At 34.9% G+C, this 16,297-nt stretch overlaps 1 protein-coding gene across 5 annotated transcripts in view; it reads right to left on the reverse strand.

The window, feature by feature from the left end:
* Window positions 1–7,398: 7,398 nt before the first annotated feature.
* Window positions 7,399–16,297, reverse strand: part of LOC138709654 (fatty-acid amide hydrolase 2-like) — a 36,343-nt gene continuing 27,444 nt past the window's right edge. For all 5 annotated transcript variants that reach the window (XM_069840584.1, XM_069840587.1, XM_069840583.1 and 2 more), the window contains exons 9-11: window positions 15,173–15,340; window positions 11,760–11,942; window positions 7,399–9,301 (exon numbers count right to left, since the gene is read on the reverse strand). In XM_069840584.1, the coding sequence (XP_069696685.1) occupies window positions 9,203–9,301; window positions 11,760–11,942; window positions 15,173–15,340 (450 nt within the window). In that variant the 3' untranslated portion in view covers window positions 7,399–9,202. The remainder of the gene's footprint in view (window positions 9,302–11,759; window positions 11,943–15,172; window positions 15,341–16,297) is intronic.

Here is a 16,297-nt window from a genome sequence, read left to right on the forward strand (position 1 = left end):
CACCGAAAGTACTCCCCCCATCAGACTATTTCCTTATCCACCTGCTCTGAAGATGACCACAACACCAAGACAACGCGGTAGAAGCCCCGAAGCTTATCCACAGACCACTCAACCAGGTAACTTGCCCCGACCGGGAATCGATCTCGGGCCACCTGGTTTCGCGACGAGACGCGCTAACCGTTACTCCACAGGTGTGGACTCTCGTTTTAAGTTGCACGGTTGCATCTACACGGTTCAACTTTTCTTTCAACTTTAAACATTCAAGCGAGTGAACGAAACGCATTCAATTGTGCATGACTTTTTCCACTAAAAATGAGAGCGCATGCAGCAATTGAAAGCTGCCTATCGCCGGTGGATATCTTGTGCATATTTCTTTCAACAGTAGCATGTAACGAAATATGTAACTACGACGTGGTAGCGAGCAACTGATTGTTTTAGGTGGTAATGCCGTGAATAAACTGAACATTTTTTTGTTTGGTCATTGGTGATGGCAGACCTTTTAAGCTAAAAATGGCGGCAAGTATGATTAGCTTTATTGAAGATTATGACAAATATGAGTATCTGGAGTGTTCAACCACAATTTTGAAAATCAAGTAGTGTAGGTCTAATTAAGTACTGGATTGATATTTTATTAATTGAATGGATTATTTATGAAAGGGCCTACGTCTTGAATACTAAATTGTTAGCAATTAAATAAAAACCGCTTACAGGCCGAAATTTTAAAATTAAGGCTGAAATAAAAATTGTATCATAAATTCTACTAAGCATTAGAGTGTGAAACTTAGTCCTCTTCATATCCAAATCGATGTATCTACACCCAAAGAACAATTATTACATTGCAAACTCGTTTTCACAAAATTATCGACTTAGGCCCTTTCATAAATAACCCATTCAATTATGTATATACATGTAGATATAGATTATAGAGAATAATGGAGCATGTCAAATGGACAGACAGAATAAGAAAGAGTGGGTGAATAAAGAATGATGCTGAAACTGATCAGAAAGAGAAAAAGGGATTGGTTGGGTCACTGGCTGAGAAGAAACTGCCTACTGAAGGATATACTGGAAGGAATGGTGAACGGGAAAAGAGTTCCGGGCAGAAGAAGATATCAGATGACATTAAGATCATAGCGGAGACTAAGAGGAAGGCAGAAAATAGAAAAGATTGGAGAATGCTGGGTTTGCAGTGAAAAACCTGTCCATGGACAGAACACTTATGTATGTAATGTATATACGTAGTGAAGATGATGTTCAACACAGCACCGCACCATGTAGACATCTGTGTGCATCTTAATCGAACGTGCGTTTTCAACTTGATGATTTCAATTTTTTTTTTTGGTACGAATTGTCTGTACTATTATATCTATAGCGAGTAATGAATGACTCTGTCAGTGAATTGGTCTGCACAGCTGAATAATAAAGTGTCACGTGTCAGACAAAAAAAAATCGTTTATATCAGAAGAATGTAGGCCTATATCAGTGGCGTTTACTGGTTTAAGGGTCTGGGCTACAACTGATCCTAACATTACACAAAATATATTGATTTTGTCATCCCTATAATAAAATTCCTTACAGTATCTATTTATATGTGAAATTCTAGACCTATTCATTGGGACGAAAATGCGTTGATGTCTTAATCATTGAAATTACAGTTGCGCTGCTTGCCAAGTTTCTGTAGAAATGACTTTTCAATGGGCATCAGTGCCAAGCCAAATAAACGTTCTTGTGTCTGAGTTGATCTAGGCCTACAGTAAGATTTTATTCTCTTCAGCGCAGAAAATGTTTTTTCTATTGATGCTGACAAAGCTTGTATCGGTATTGTCACAATTAATAACGTTGCCAATTTAAGGACTTCAGGAATTACTTGGTTCAGCTGGTTTTCATGTATGGCAGATAATATTTCATGGATCGGTTTGTTCGAGAAATCAAAGATTTCCGCTGGATATATTACACTTGATTCATTTTTCAAACATACTTTATCAAAGTGACTGTTATAGAACTGAAATAATTTCTTTAGTGCCTCATTCGAGACGTTCTCTCTATAAGCAGAAAATTTCTGAGAATCTAGGAGATGTGTGAACTAAACTTTCCATAATCAGATGAATTCTACAGCTTCAAAATCTCCTATATCACTTTCACAAATTAAAGAATTGTAGAATGTGTATAGCATTTATGAGCAAGGCAAACAGAAGAACTTTATTTTCTGCACACAATTTGGCAACTATGGTGACCATCAATTTAGGAGGAAGTATTTCATCCTTCAGCTTATTAGTCAGGGTAGAATGTAGTATTCCATATTTTCTTGCAATTTTCGTGGGATAGAGTTGTTTAAGCATCCTTAACTACAATATTTAAGGATTACTTTATATATTTGAAGAAATTTTTTCCATTTTTTGACCTAGTCATAAGAAATAGTTGCAAACATTTAAAACACAGGTTACATACAATCTATATCATTTACATAAAAAGTCAGGAGCATATTTGCAAGTGATGGACAACTACTGGATATCACTTTATTTTAAACTGGTCAACTATTGGTGTTTGATAAAAATTAAGAACTAATAAATGACCAGCCCCATTAATACTCGTAAGAACTATAAAAACTGAAAATATGTATATACATAGCTCCTATAGCTTTGAATTCATTCAATATAATATAATTATATTTCAGAGCTGTGTTCAGATGTCTGTACACCTGCTACTACACTTCCCTAATAGCAAGCACCAGCTGAAGCCATAGGTACTGCAAACACAAGCTTTGTTTCCTAAATTTCCTGCTTTCTAAAATACCATAATTTCCTGTTACACTGTTGTCAAATGAAACAAAGAGATGTTAAAGATTACTTATATCTGAAGAAATATCTTGCAATGTTGCCAGAATGCTTATTTTTAATTAAAACATTCTCATGTGGTCAACTTAACAGGGACTTTTAATAAACTTTTTGCTTTAAATTTAGTGGCTTTTTGAATTCATATCCGGTATATAAATCATTAGAATTCATTTTTAGCAAGCAATATGTGGGTATCACTCGATTCTGAACAAAATGGTCTTTACGGGGTTTTAAATCCAGAGGATTCAGATAATCTGTCGGTAATTTTCATGTGTTTACGATCTAGTATGCTGTAGCACAGCTGCCTGTATTTCAATTCATCATCTCCTTTTCTTCGTTTTAATGGTGGTTTCATTGTATTTCCATATTACTCCATATGGACGGAAATCCACTACGTCTGTTATTAACCCTGGGCTTGGAGTGGGGATAACTGGTGGAATCCCTGTTTTGAAATTTTCCCTATTTGCAGCTCAAGAATATAAAATTGGTGTTCTTTTCAGGATATTGCACCAGTGAGCTTCAGTCTTTAGATCTGGGTGCAATACATTCTTTAAAATCCAAATACAGGAAAAGACTCGTCAATACGCTGTTTTTATGCATGGCACTGGTGTAAATGCTAGTGAAATCAGTGTCAGTCCTTGATGCTATTCACTATGTGGCCCATGCATGGCTAAATGTTACTGCTGCAACAGTGTGTAACTGCTTCCGAAAGGCAGGGTTTTGTTTTCAGGAAGAACAACTCTAAACTGGCTACGGCTTAATGAACGTAGAACTTTCATTCTCTTGTTCTCCTTTTCCAAGTCCTTCACACTTCTACACCTACCTACCTTGCCTCCCTACCTACCTGTCATCATATCATAATCTCTTCACACGGCACGCAAAATAACCGCATACTAGCCATACCAACACATAAGACATCATCGTATTCATCATCATACAGTCCACACCTGTGGAGTAACGGTCAGCGCGTCTGGCTGCGAAACCAGGTGGCCCGGCTTCGATTCCCGGTCGGGGCAAGTTACTTGGTTGAGGTTTTTTTCCGGGGTTTTCCCTCAACCCAATATGAGCAAATGCTGGGTAACTTTCGGTGCTGGACCCCGGACTCATTTCACCGGCATTATCACCTTCATCTCATTCAGACGCTAAATAACCTAAGCTGTTGATAAAGCGTCGTAAAATAACCTACTAAAAAAAATCATCATACACAATCTCGCTCTTGCGCTTGTGGAATACCCTACCCAGAGACATCAGAGACTGTCGGAATTTAGTAGCATTCAAAAGCAAACTTATTAAGCACTAGCCGTACCCGTGCGCTCCGCTGCACCCGTTAGAAATAAATATAAAGTAATTACATAACTAAAATAGGACATTTGATCCAGGGAACATTCGTGTTTGATAGAAGGATAAATCGTTTAATATGTTACTTAATTTAAATTGCATCCAAATAATTAAAATGCGATCATTTTGGCCCAGAGACACTCATTTGGTGCAATGACAATTTCTTTAACATGTTTCTAATTTTTATTACATGCAACCATAGTTTAATGAAGATTGACATCATTTAGATTTAATGTGTATATTTTATTTTACTTGTTATAGGTTTCCATTGAATTATGGTAATAACTTAATTTTAACCCTTGTTTTCTATGTATTCAGTAAATGGCGCTTGGCCCACTATGGTTCTGAACCCTTCAAATAACTTAAATTATATTATATAATATTACATATTATATTATATTATATTATGTCAGAAGTTACTGTAATAACATTATAGCATTATGTCCATCTAGAGAAACTACACTTTCCAGTGGTGAAATAATAATTAATTATACAAATCGGTTAATTTAGCTTCCGATATTACTTCATACAAACACAGAAACATTCTCTGTAGGCTATCTTTCATAGCTTTCGATTGTTGCTGTCCAAGGCCCCTTATAGACGAAGTCATTTGTTTTTTAATTCATTACACGGCCTTAGATGGCAGTTATTTTAAGTTTAAAACTCATTTATCTCATTAAATATCAGTCCTATCAAAATTTTTCAAGGAATAAAACTTATAGAAAATTATTTTTAAAGAAACTTTTGTTATGTAACATTTTTCACAAAAATCAATAATAAGCGAGATATTTCGATTTATTTAATTCAGGCCCCCTTATAGCCCCCCTTTTAAATAATGTGTTTTGAATGCCATATAGCCTAAAATCTAAGTTACAACGAACTTAATGTATATTCCAATTTTCATCGAAATCCGTTCAGCCATTATCGCGTGAAAAGGTAACAAACATACAGACAGACATACAACAAATATTTCAAAAAAGCGATTTTCGGTTTCAGGGTGGTTAATTGTATATGTTAGGACCAATTATTTTTAGAAAATTGAAAATTACCAGAAAAATTTCGGCTATAGATTTATTATTAGTATAGATTTTCTTACTGCGTAAAGTAGGTTTAATTTTTACTTAATCAATAAAAGAAATGCGTCTCTCTTCTTAACTTTTACAATAAACTGTCTAGCTTTTATTAATCAGTTAATCTTTTAGTACTTTCATTTTGATTGTATTTGTAAATTTAATATTAATTGTAATTATAATTGTAATTGTATTCTTAATAATGTAGTTGTAATCCCCTGGTAGAGGGGAAGAGAAGGCCTAATGGCCTTATCTCTACCAGGTTAAATAAATAAAATGTGGAGAAGGAGTAACTACATGATCAGGAGCCCAACAAGCGGTCCATGATAGCAGAGTAATCGTCTTTTGAAGAATACGTAAACATTGATACTGATGTGATTACATTCATGGTGCCTATTGGAGATGACATTGTTTCCAATCATCAAGGAGGGGGAGATGAAGAAGAAGAAGAAGAGGAAGAGGAGGAAAGAGAAACAACGCCAGTTCCAACACTCACCATCTTGAGGTGCTCTATTGCCTGTGCATCTGGAGAGGAGGAGGCATACAATGCCTTGTTATTTAACGACGCTGTATCAACTACTAGTTATTTAGCATCGATGAGATTGGTGATAGCGAGATGAGGCCGAGGATTCGCCATAGATTACCTTGCATTCATATTACAGTTGGGGAAAACCTCGGAAAAAAACCCAACTAGGTAATCAGCCCAAGCGGGGATCGAACCCAAACCCGAACGCAACTTCAGACCAGCAGGCAAGCGCCTTAACTTACTGAGCCACGCTGGTGGCTTAAGTGTAATTTATTTTGTGCTAAGATGATTAAATTGTGGCCACATTAGACTGATTGATAATTTTGAACTTTTTAATAACTGGCCAATAAAAGCGTACAAAAATCAATCATATACTTATTGAATTAATAGTTTTGTTCTTTTTTTTCTTCTTCAAGTACTAGGCCCTATATTTCTGATATTAATAAATTGTTGTTTGTTAAGGTGAAAGTTTTACTCTTATTATTGACCCAGTATCCAACAAGGTTTTTCATCCTTTAACCAAGGTTTATGAGTTCTTAGTGGGCAAAGGGACTCCAGAACGGTTCACTTTAAAAGAATAATGAGTTTGTCCCATGGGCTGCAACTTGCTCCTTCCATAAGGTTCAACAGTAAATTGCCGAGCTTGTACCATTAAGTTTGCATCACAGGAAATTGAGAAGTAAACAGAGGCAGTTGTTAACTTCAACTGAAAAAATTTTCCTCAATTTCGGAACTTACCTTATGCTACAGCCACATTACATGGCTCTCCATGTCCCTAGGCTAAGCCCTAGATTGGTGTAGTCAATATGCATTTTGTTCAGACCCACTCATAAAGTTAAGTCTGAATACAGAAACACTGGATTTTCTCCAATGATTTAATCCTTCCAGCTGCACTACAGCTCTGGAGTTTACTCGGTTTCTAACAAAAATAAATACCCCGGATTATTTCCTTGGGGATAAAGGTGGTGAGCAGGTAGGACTGACATCTCTTAATTACTTACAAATTGTTTTTAAGGAACCTGGAGGTTCACTGCCACCCTCACATAAACCTGTCATTAGTCCCTATCCTAAGCAAGATTAATCCATCCCTACCATCATATCCCACCTCCCTCAAATCCATTTTAATATTATCCTCCCATCTACGTCTCGACCTCCCCAAAGGTTTTTTTCCCCTCAGTGTTCCCAACTAACACTCTATATGCAATTTTGGATTCACACATATGTGCTACATGCCCTGCCCATCTCAAACGTCTGGATTTAATGTTCCTAATTATGTTGGGTTCCACTGGACAAAAAATGGAATTAAGCAGAATAGGAAGGAAAGAAAGAAAGAAAAAGACAGTATTGAGATGTTCATTAGTGTTGTATGTCCATCAAGCGTAGTAAATATTGGTTCATAACTTGTGAATGTCTTCTATTCAAAAGTTTCACAAAAGTGAGAATGAAATGGGCTGAAAGGACAGGTAAGACATTTTTGACAATATATACCTAAGTATACATTTCAGTATCAATGTATACATTGAGCGAAAAGTTTCTGGACAGAAAGGAGAAGAAAATTTGCAACAGCTTTACAATTTTAAAAAGTGCATTATGAGTGAGAGAGGGGGAAGGAAAATGCAATTAACATCCATAAAGTTTCAAGAATATATTTCAATACTCTGAAATATATTTAAATACATAATCTTCAATGATGATTTCAGTCAAAAATAAAGTTCTTTTTTCTTTGGTAATTATACATTTTGTTCAATTCCACAACCTTAACAAAGAGGAAATTAAAAATTATTCTCTTAACCTATGAACAAAATCTTCATACAAAACATTTAAAAAATATGGGATGTCCTGTGACCTTTTAGCTCAGCAGTCAGGAATGAGTCATACTCTAGTGACATAATAACGGCCAGGGTCAAGCCTGGTCGATTGTTGGGCTATGGGCAGTGTGACTCTAAACTTGTGATAAGACACATTTCTGTTCTGTTCACTACCTATGTTTATCAGTAGAATATTAATTCAGCGTTAAACATGTGTTCATTAATGACACAGTTGCGAAGTACGGATCGTGGAGAAGAGTGCAAAGAAAGTTTCACATGATGTATCCAAATTCCCTCAGTGCTATGTAGGACAACAATTCATAACATACCGAGAAATTTTCGCACTACAGGTTCTGTATTAGAATTAAGTCCCCCGATTTAAATCCTTGCGATTTTTTATTTATGAGATGCTTTAAAAAAGAAATTTTATGCAAACCAAATAATCGTTATTTGAATAAATTGAAAGAAAACAGCAGGAGGTTTATACCATTCGACATGAACTTCGCCATGTGTCAACAAATAATTTTGGATTGTGCGAACTTTATTTGAAAGCACAAGATTGGCACTTCAAGACACTGATGTAACAAGGTAAGTTCTACTTCAAGGGAAAACCGCATTGGAAATCCACTGCTTAACCCCCAGTACACAAAGTCGGAAACATGCCATGACAAGTGCCGGCTGCAAACTAACAGGTGATAGGACACCCTCTAGTATAGTCGAATTTTTCCTTAACATTAACAACTTAACTGTATCTCTGGTTTACTATATTTGGAAATATGTAAAGGTGTTGTTGAAGTATTCTTCTAATTCAAATATAAAATCCCTATGACAAATTTAAGTCCTTTGGTCCTTGTAAATAATACTTTCAAATAGGTACATTTGGAATCATAGAAGATAAGAATTTCTGTATTATAAAATGGAATAAAACTAGCACATTTCAGCAAAAATATTTATAATTATAGGGAAAAGAATAATACAAAATATAAGTAAATTAAATATCATGTTTGTTAGTTCATCCTGATTTAGACATACCTCTTCGAAGTATAAGGTTTCAGAGATGTGGTATTCAAACATTTTCATTTAAAATAGGCCTACTATTCATATTAAAATTCATTTAGGAAAATAAGCGTACAAAAGTTACAGGTTCCTGTTAAGATGACAATTCTACAAGCACCAACAATAATCTAAAAATCAAAGTTCCATATAAAATAAGTAAATCAGTGTTTCATAATACGTACACTGATCGAGATTTTAATAGAATATCTCTAGGTACGATTATGATCACTGTTTAAAATATACACAGGAACTAAATGAAGTAAAGAAGCTTAACTTCTTTCCAAATGCTTTCGTTGCTTTGTACTATGTATAGTTCTGTTTTTAGAACTTGTTTTCTAACTAGAAACAAATTTATTACCTTCTATGAACTTAATGCTTACACACATATTACTCCATACCTGACAGTTACACCGAAATTATATTTATCATAAAATGTTTATATTTTTCCTTATGTTTCAATTACTTATTCGTCCACAGCCATTGGAAATGTAGTAAGTTAGGACCTTTATAATATGTGTGAGCATTTGGAATGATGAGGCAACATCAAGTTGTCAAGGCACAATGAAAATATCACACTGTCATTGATGGTGGGACCCATCCTCCAAAAGCCCTTTCCATCTCCAATGCCACAGCAATGGTCAAATGGTCTTGATATAAGGAGGCCACTGCCTGAAAGAATCATATAAGAAAAGTTGAACTGAAGCATATTGTGAATTCCATTGAAATTGGCGTTAAGCAAAGATCAACATGTGAAATGTCCAATCTCATAACGCACACAGTAATTTAACTTGAAAGGCACATAAGTGAATAGATAATAAATAAAATCTAATGTATGAGTTAAGAATAAATATAAATTAAAATGATACTCTGAAACCTAGAAGTTCATATTTATCACTAGGCCCTCGAATTTTTATATAATATCAAAATGCGAAATATGTAGTAGGCCTACATGAAAATCTAGTAAATATTGGGGAAATATGTAATTTAAAATTACTATTTCTTAATGCAATAAATTCACAAAAATGTCGTCACAGTTTCAGTTGAAGTGGGATGATGCAGCCTGGAAAGTCGATATGCCATTTCCACCCCATTGTATAGATTGCAAATTCAACTTATCTCTGTCACAATCTATGTTTTTTTGTGCCTTAAGATTTCCTAGAAAAATATTTTTATGTCGCACACATAATGGTATTTGATTTACCTGACACCAGATCCAAAACCCTTGCTAATAGCCTATATTTAAGTCACACAGAGTTAGTATGCACTCAATGTTGGTTGCTTGACGGTTGTCAGCCCACTTTGAGGTCTGTGGATATAGAGGGAAGAATTGGATCGGTGTCTGGTAGAGTTCCCGGGTAGCTCAGTTGGGAGAGTGGTGGTATGTTTAACCAAAGGTCCCAGGTTCGATACCCGGCCCCGGAACAATTTTTCCCTCAAAATTATTCAGCCTACATTCAGTTTGCAACAAAGTTAAATGACTGGCGCACCTGACCATCCCAGATTCTGAGAAAGCATTAGCAGCCTGTGTTTTATCCAACTGAATTATTGAATTCTTTGAAACCACAAGGATTGCTACTATATAATTTAATACTTAAACTATTGCAAAATACTGACTCACCAAAATTATGCAATGGAACAAGAATTGGTGTGAAAAAACTCATTAAAAAATTCTCAACATGAATCTTTACATAGCGTCACTTATAATTATTTGTCTATATTTATTTGTGCTAAGTTTATTTGTTTGTGCATGTGTGAGTATGTATATTATCGAACCTGACGATGTCATATCCAGGCCTTATACACTGGTTTCTGACAAATACATATTATTATTATTATTATTATTATTATTATTATTATTATTATTATTATTATTATTATTATTACTACTACTACTGGTACATGAATTAATGAACTTTCTTAACCAAATGCCTGAAAGGATTAACTCAATTTAAAACAAATGCAGATCAGGCAATTTTTAGAATTAATATGTTGTTTTTTGAAAGATACGACATGACAGCTCAGCAGCTGAGCTTGGAACTACAGTGCTATGTTGCCAATATGGACTACCATGCTGTCAGCTGATGGAAGCTAGCAATTGACGTTAAGATGGCTGACGTTAAAACATTCATTGACAAATGACGCGAAGGTAAGAAAAAAATATAAAAAATCGACAGAGAATCAAACACGAAACGTACTAATGCTAACATTGTGTGCACAACATTAAGCACTCGCCACATGGGAAAGTTTGGCAACTCAACCGTTGTTACCATAGTAACAGGCCTACTATGCTACATGGCATTCAGTTGTTTTTCCGATCGCAACGCTCTTGTCATGTCCCATCTTTCAAAAAAACAAGTATAGTAGTTCACACAATGCTGAGAAATACTGATACTAAACAAAAACATGTCAATTTATGCTAATTTTGACTACTTGTTTCCCATAAGTAGAATTACGTGTGAATTGTCAAATGTCTGTAAATAACTCAGTCTAGTAGAGAACACCCTGTAATCAATTCATTACATACCAAATACAAGAATGCAGAAATTTATTCGTTTTGGAATAGTGCTAGATTTTGTTTAGGACAACACAATGCCTTCTATCATTCGAATAGCAGTTATCAAAGAAAAACAAGAAAATCATGCCTTTAATTATTTATCAGAGAAAAGATTTAATATTTTCATTGATGGCCGTCATATTGACCAATGTTTCGATTATTATGTCGAGAGAGAGGGGGGGGGGGGGTTGAGAGGCAGGGAGAAGGAGAGAAAACGTTTTAAAGTTTGAAGTGAATTTTCAATGACCTTATATTTAAAATCACAGTGAAGAAAGAATAATGCTGAAACTGATCAGGGAGAGAAAAAAGTATTGATTGGGTCACTGGCTGAGAGGAAACTGCCTATTGAAGAATACACTGGAAGGAATGGTGAACGGGAGAAGAGTCTGGGGCAGAAGAAGATATCAGATGATAGGCGACATTAAGATATATGGATCATATGTGGCATAAGAGGAAAGTAGAAAATAGGAAAGATTGGAGGATGCTAGGTTTGCAGTGAAAAACCTGCCCTCAAGCAGAAAACTATGAATGAATGATTTTCTTGATACTGACCACTGAAGATTAACTCTGTACCTGAAATCCAATAGGAAGACCTTGTGAACTCAGGCCCATGGCACAATGTGTAGCTGGCAATTCCAGAACATTGAATATACTGGTGTAAGAGAAGTTAAATGGCTTCATCAGTGGTTCGTTGTGGAATGGTGCTGGAGTTGGATGTGTTGGATACAGCAGTACACCATCATTTCCTAGTATTTCCTATAAACAATACAGTAACAACATTTCACAAGGGAAGTTCTAACAATACTACAACAATACAATGAAGTACATGTAGGAGGGGAAAATAATTCTGAGGAATCTGTAATAATTTTGGGTATTAAAGCACATACTTCAAGATAAATTAGCGTATATTCGAAATATTTAAATGAGTTAACTTGTTCCAATATTTTCAATTCATTTTATGTAAATTTTCAGAAAAGTCTATATATATATATATATATATATATATATATTTTGAAAGTTTATTGTTTCAGTCATTGACTTTACTGTTGTGTATGTTTTAGGTGTTAACCTTTACATTATAAGTTACAAGATGTATAAACGTTTTCGTTGAACAGTGTCAACATCTTCAGATATGAACAATCAATTTTGCAATAGCATTACTCTCTACAATCACTACACATACAATACATGTTTAATGGCATGCGGGGATAAAATCTTTTAAAATAATATAATTATAAACACATTAATATTTTAATATTCAAATATAGGTGCCCCTAATGTCAACATTTAAAAGTGTACATATAATGTACAATAGAAATACGTTTGCAAGTCTTCACATGTGGGCTGGATTATTAATAAGATAATATTGTGAGGCTAGAAATAAGGTTAAATATAAAATTGAGCTGACTATATATCATATTGTATTATACATGTGAAGATTTGGAATTACAATGTTGTATTACATATTTTTATTCATCTTTCCATATTTTAGTGATGCACATCTTTCCAATATATATCGTAGTGTATGTTTCATGGCCTGTCGTAAATACTTATGCAGATTATTGTGATAATCTTTTTGCCAAAATATTGGGTTTTGGTTGTTTATTGTTGAGTTGGTGGTGTGCGTTTGCTTTATTGCTGTTCATTCACAGGATAACTGATCAAAGTCCAATACTGTATGTATAGTGGATTATGTAGCAAGATGTGAGTCGGGTGCCTAGAATCGCTTACTTGTTGTGGATGTGCTTTCTTTAGATGTTGATCGTGCACTGGCTATGTGAAGACAGTCTTCACACTAAAGTCATTTTGAGTGTTTGTGCCAAGGGATTTTGTTCCGGTATGCAAAAGTGTTCTGTCTGCGAGAGTGGAATGTATTCTCCGGAGGACAATAGTGGAGAAGTATAAGTATTTAAATACATTGGTATAAATGCTCGCTATACTGGAGAATTAGCACGGTCACTTTGAACCGTGCCGTTACGTTTACCATCAAATTTAAGTAAATACACAATGTCACCAACATAAGAACATGACGTTGGTGTGTGGCGTAGTTGGCGGGAGAAATTTTTTCTCTCTCTCTGTCTACCTCCTTCGTTCTGAACATTATTGAGAGATAGCACCACTGTTAGCGACAATGTGTATTTGCGTAAATATTGCGAGTAAATTTTGACGAGTGCCTTAGATGAGAGGCTCGGGACAGAAACAGGTTTGCTGTAGCGCATGCGCAGACCTCTCATGCAGTGGGAGCGTGATCCTTACTTGAATTTATTTTTGCGTGTACTTGCAGATTAAATGATTGAGATCCCTTCTTGCTCCGGTTACAGGCCTTGCATTTACGAAGGTTATGTTATGTTAGGTTAGCTTAGATTAGCTTAGCTTAGGTTAGGTTAGCTTAGGTTGGTTAGATTAGCTTTGGTTAGGTTAGATTAGTTTTGGTTAGGTTAGCTTAGCTTTGGTTAGGTTAGGTTAGCTTTGGTTAGGTTAGGTTAGCTTTGGTTAGGTTAGCTTGATTTGATTCGTCCATGTAGTAGTTAAAATTATATAATATGACAGTTTTTGATTCGTAATATTGTTAAAAAATAATAGGCCTATAATGAAAGCGGTGAATAATTTCATGGTCCTTAAATTTTTTTTCGTAAAAGGCTAGGTATTTTTCTATAGGCCAGAAATAAAACAGCAACGCCGTCATAATTACGTACTTTACGCTTTGGCGAACATTAACTGGAAATTTACTTTCCGTCATTTTAATTGTATTCCGTGAAACACACCTTTTTTCCTGTTAATTTCCTTGTGATAACCTAGTTTATTATCTTATTACATCTTCATTTTCTTTTAATGCATTCAAAAAACCGCCGTTGTACTACATAAAACCTTGAACTTGACTAATGGAGTGAATTATTTAAGAATATAGTCGCGAATTTGACTACCACCATTTCGATTATATTTTGTTTGATACGGCTCGGTACGGCCCGGTGACTAGTGGCCAGCGAGTAGAGTCGACTATCGATATTGGTCTGCCGTGCGTATTATCCAGTTGTTCCTAAATGCTTTTGGGGATTTCTATTTGCACGTGCTTTGTTGGCACGGCGTTATTGTGCGAGTACTGAATTTCACTTTCTGGTTGAGACATGTATGTGCTTTATATATATATATATATATATATATATATATATATATATTTGTAAACAGAGTGCATGACTATGTAAGTGTGTGCTATGCAATATATATATATATATATATATATATATATATATATATATATATATATATATTTTGTGTATGGTTTACGTGAGTGTTTCTGGAAGGATCTATATATGTTTGTAATCAGAGTACGTGGTTATGTAAGAGTGTGCTGCACAATATACTTGGTGTAACATTTCCTTAGATTGTTCAATTGTACATACATATATTCTCATTCTCCTAATTGCATTTCTTATTAAAGTTGTTATGTGTTTAAGTATAGTTGTTCTGTCTTTATCTCATTTATCCAATAACACACCTCGAAAGTTTACGCAAGGTCTATGGGAGCCTTGAGACGAAGGGTGGCAAGGTGCGCATCACAGGATAGGGACCGATGGCGGGCTTATGTGGGGGTGGCAATGAACCTCCAGGTTCCCTAAAAACCATAAGTAAGACATATGGATTGTAAGAGAATGCTGTTCTTAAACAAAACGGTTCTAGAAAACATTTACTAGCTGCTTCTTGTTCATGGAAGGGGCGGGGGGGGGGGGGCGATGAAAAAACTTCTTGCTTGTTATCATTCTATCATTGAGGATAATTAGTCTCGTATGATATTGTTTGAGCTCAGAAATAAAATTCTTAATGCTGCAAAATTAATAGAGTTCAGAAACGTCTTTCTTGACCACACATGGAGGCTCTGGAAAAGAACAACATACTAAGAAGGAAATAGTACATATTTAATATTATTTCTCTTGCTATGGCAGATGTAGCAAATGGTTAACATATAAATATAAAGCAACAGATTTTACCTCCAGTTCTTCATGAAGCTGATTGCATTTGTCTACCAAATAGCTGTGTTCTTCACTTCCGTACTTCATGCCCCAGTTCTCAATTAGTGCTGTTACAAGGCCAGAAAAGGTATGATTGGACATTCCTACAAGCCATTTCAGCAATTCCCAATATACATTCACCGAGCCCTAAAAGATGCAATAAGTATGATATTATTAGTGATATTTTCAACATATATTAAGCAACATAGGTCGAATAATTGTCAAGCCCTCGGGAACCAATCATATTAAGCAATACATAATACACTTGGTGAATATTAAGGCTATGTTTATGTTGGAGCAATGATAAATGATACCAACAATGGTTTAAAACATGATACTAGCAACGTGATACCTCAATAGCTGAGCGTATTTAAATTGAAGCAACGCGAAGAGGAGTAATACTTTTATAATTTTAACTGTTGATCTGACACATATCCTCTGTTGAATCTTATAAAAGCATACAGTAGTAAAAATTTAGATCCTTTTTCCTAATTCAGGAGCTCAAATTATCCCTTAATCATGTATTTTGAACAAGGTTATCGAAAAGAAGTTAAAATTTGCTAAATTACCTTAATCCCACTAGTATTACTTATGTGGCAGGCAGCAGACAAGCTTCAGTGTCAAAGATGGGCTAAAGACAGTCTGCGAGTATTTAATTAAAAGACACTATGCTTTAAAAAATGGCGGTAAGAGCCTTAGCGACAGAGAATGTTAATAGCTAAGATTCGACAAGGAATTGGGAGGAAAAGGGAACACAAGGACTTCGCCTATTTTTTATTAGTAAAAATGCAAATTTTGAGTTTTTTCAAGAAAGTTTCGATAAAACGATTATGTAAATAGAATAAATCTACATTCAAAGATTCTAAATCCATTGCACTTATCTGCCAAAATAGTAAAATTAATAATAATCTTAAAACAAAATTTATTCCAAATATCTGGTCCTCTCATATTAAGATATAAAATTAATTATAGATAGAAACCGGCCTGGCTTCATCGGTCTGCTCAAAACATTGTATAATAACATAATTACTTCGAATATAATATATATATGAGAGTATTTTCATTTTATTGGGTTATTTTACGACGCTGTATCAACATTTCAGG

The sequence above is a fragment of the Periplaneta americana genome, chromosome 11, assembly GCF_040183065.1.
Source record: "Periplaneta americana isolate PAMFEO1 chromosome 11, P.americana_PAMFEO1_priV1, whole genome shotgun sequence".
Taxonomy (NCBI): Eukaryota; Metazoa; Arthropoda; class Insecta; order Blattodea; family Blattidae; genus Periplaneta; species Periplaneta americana.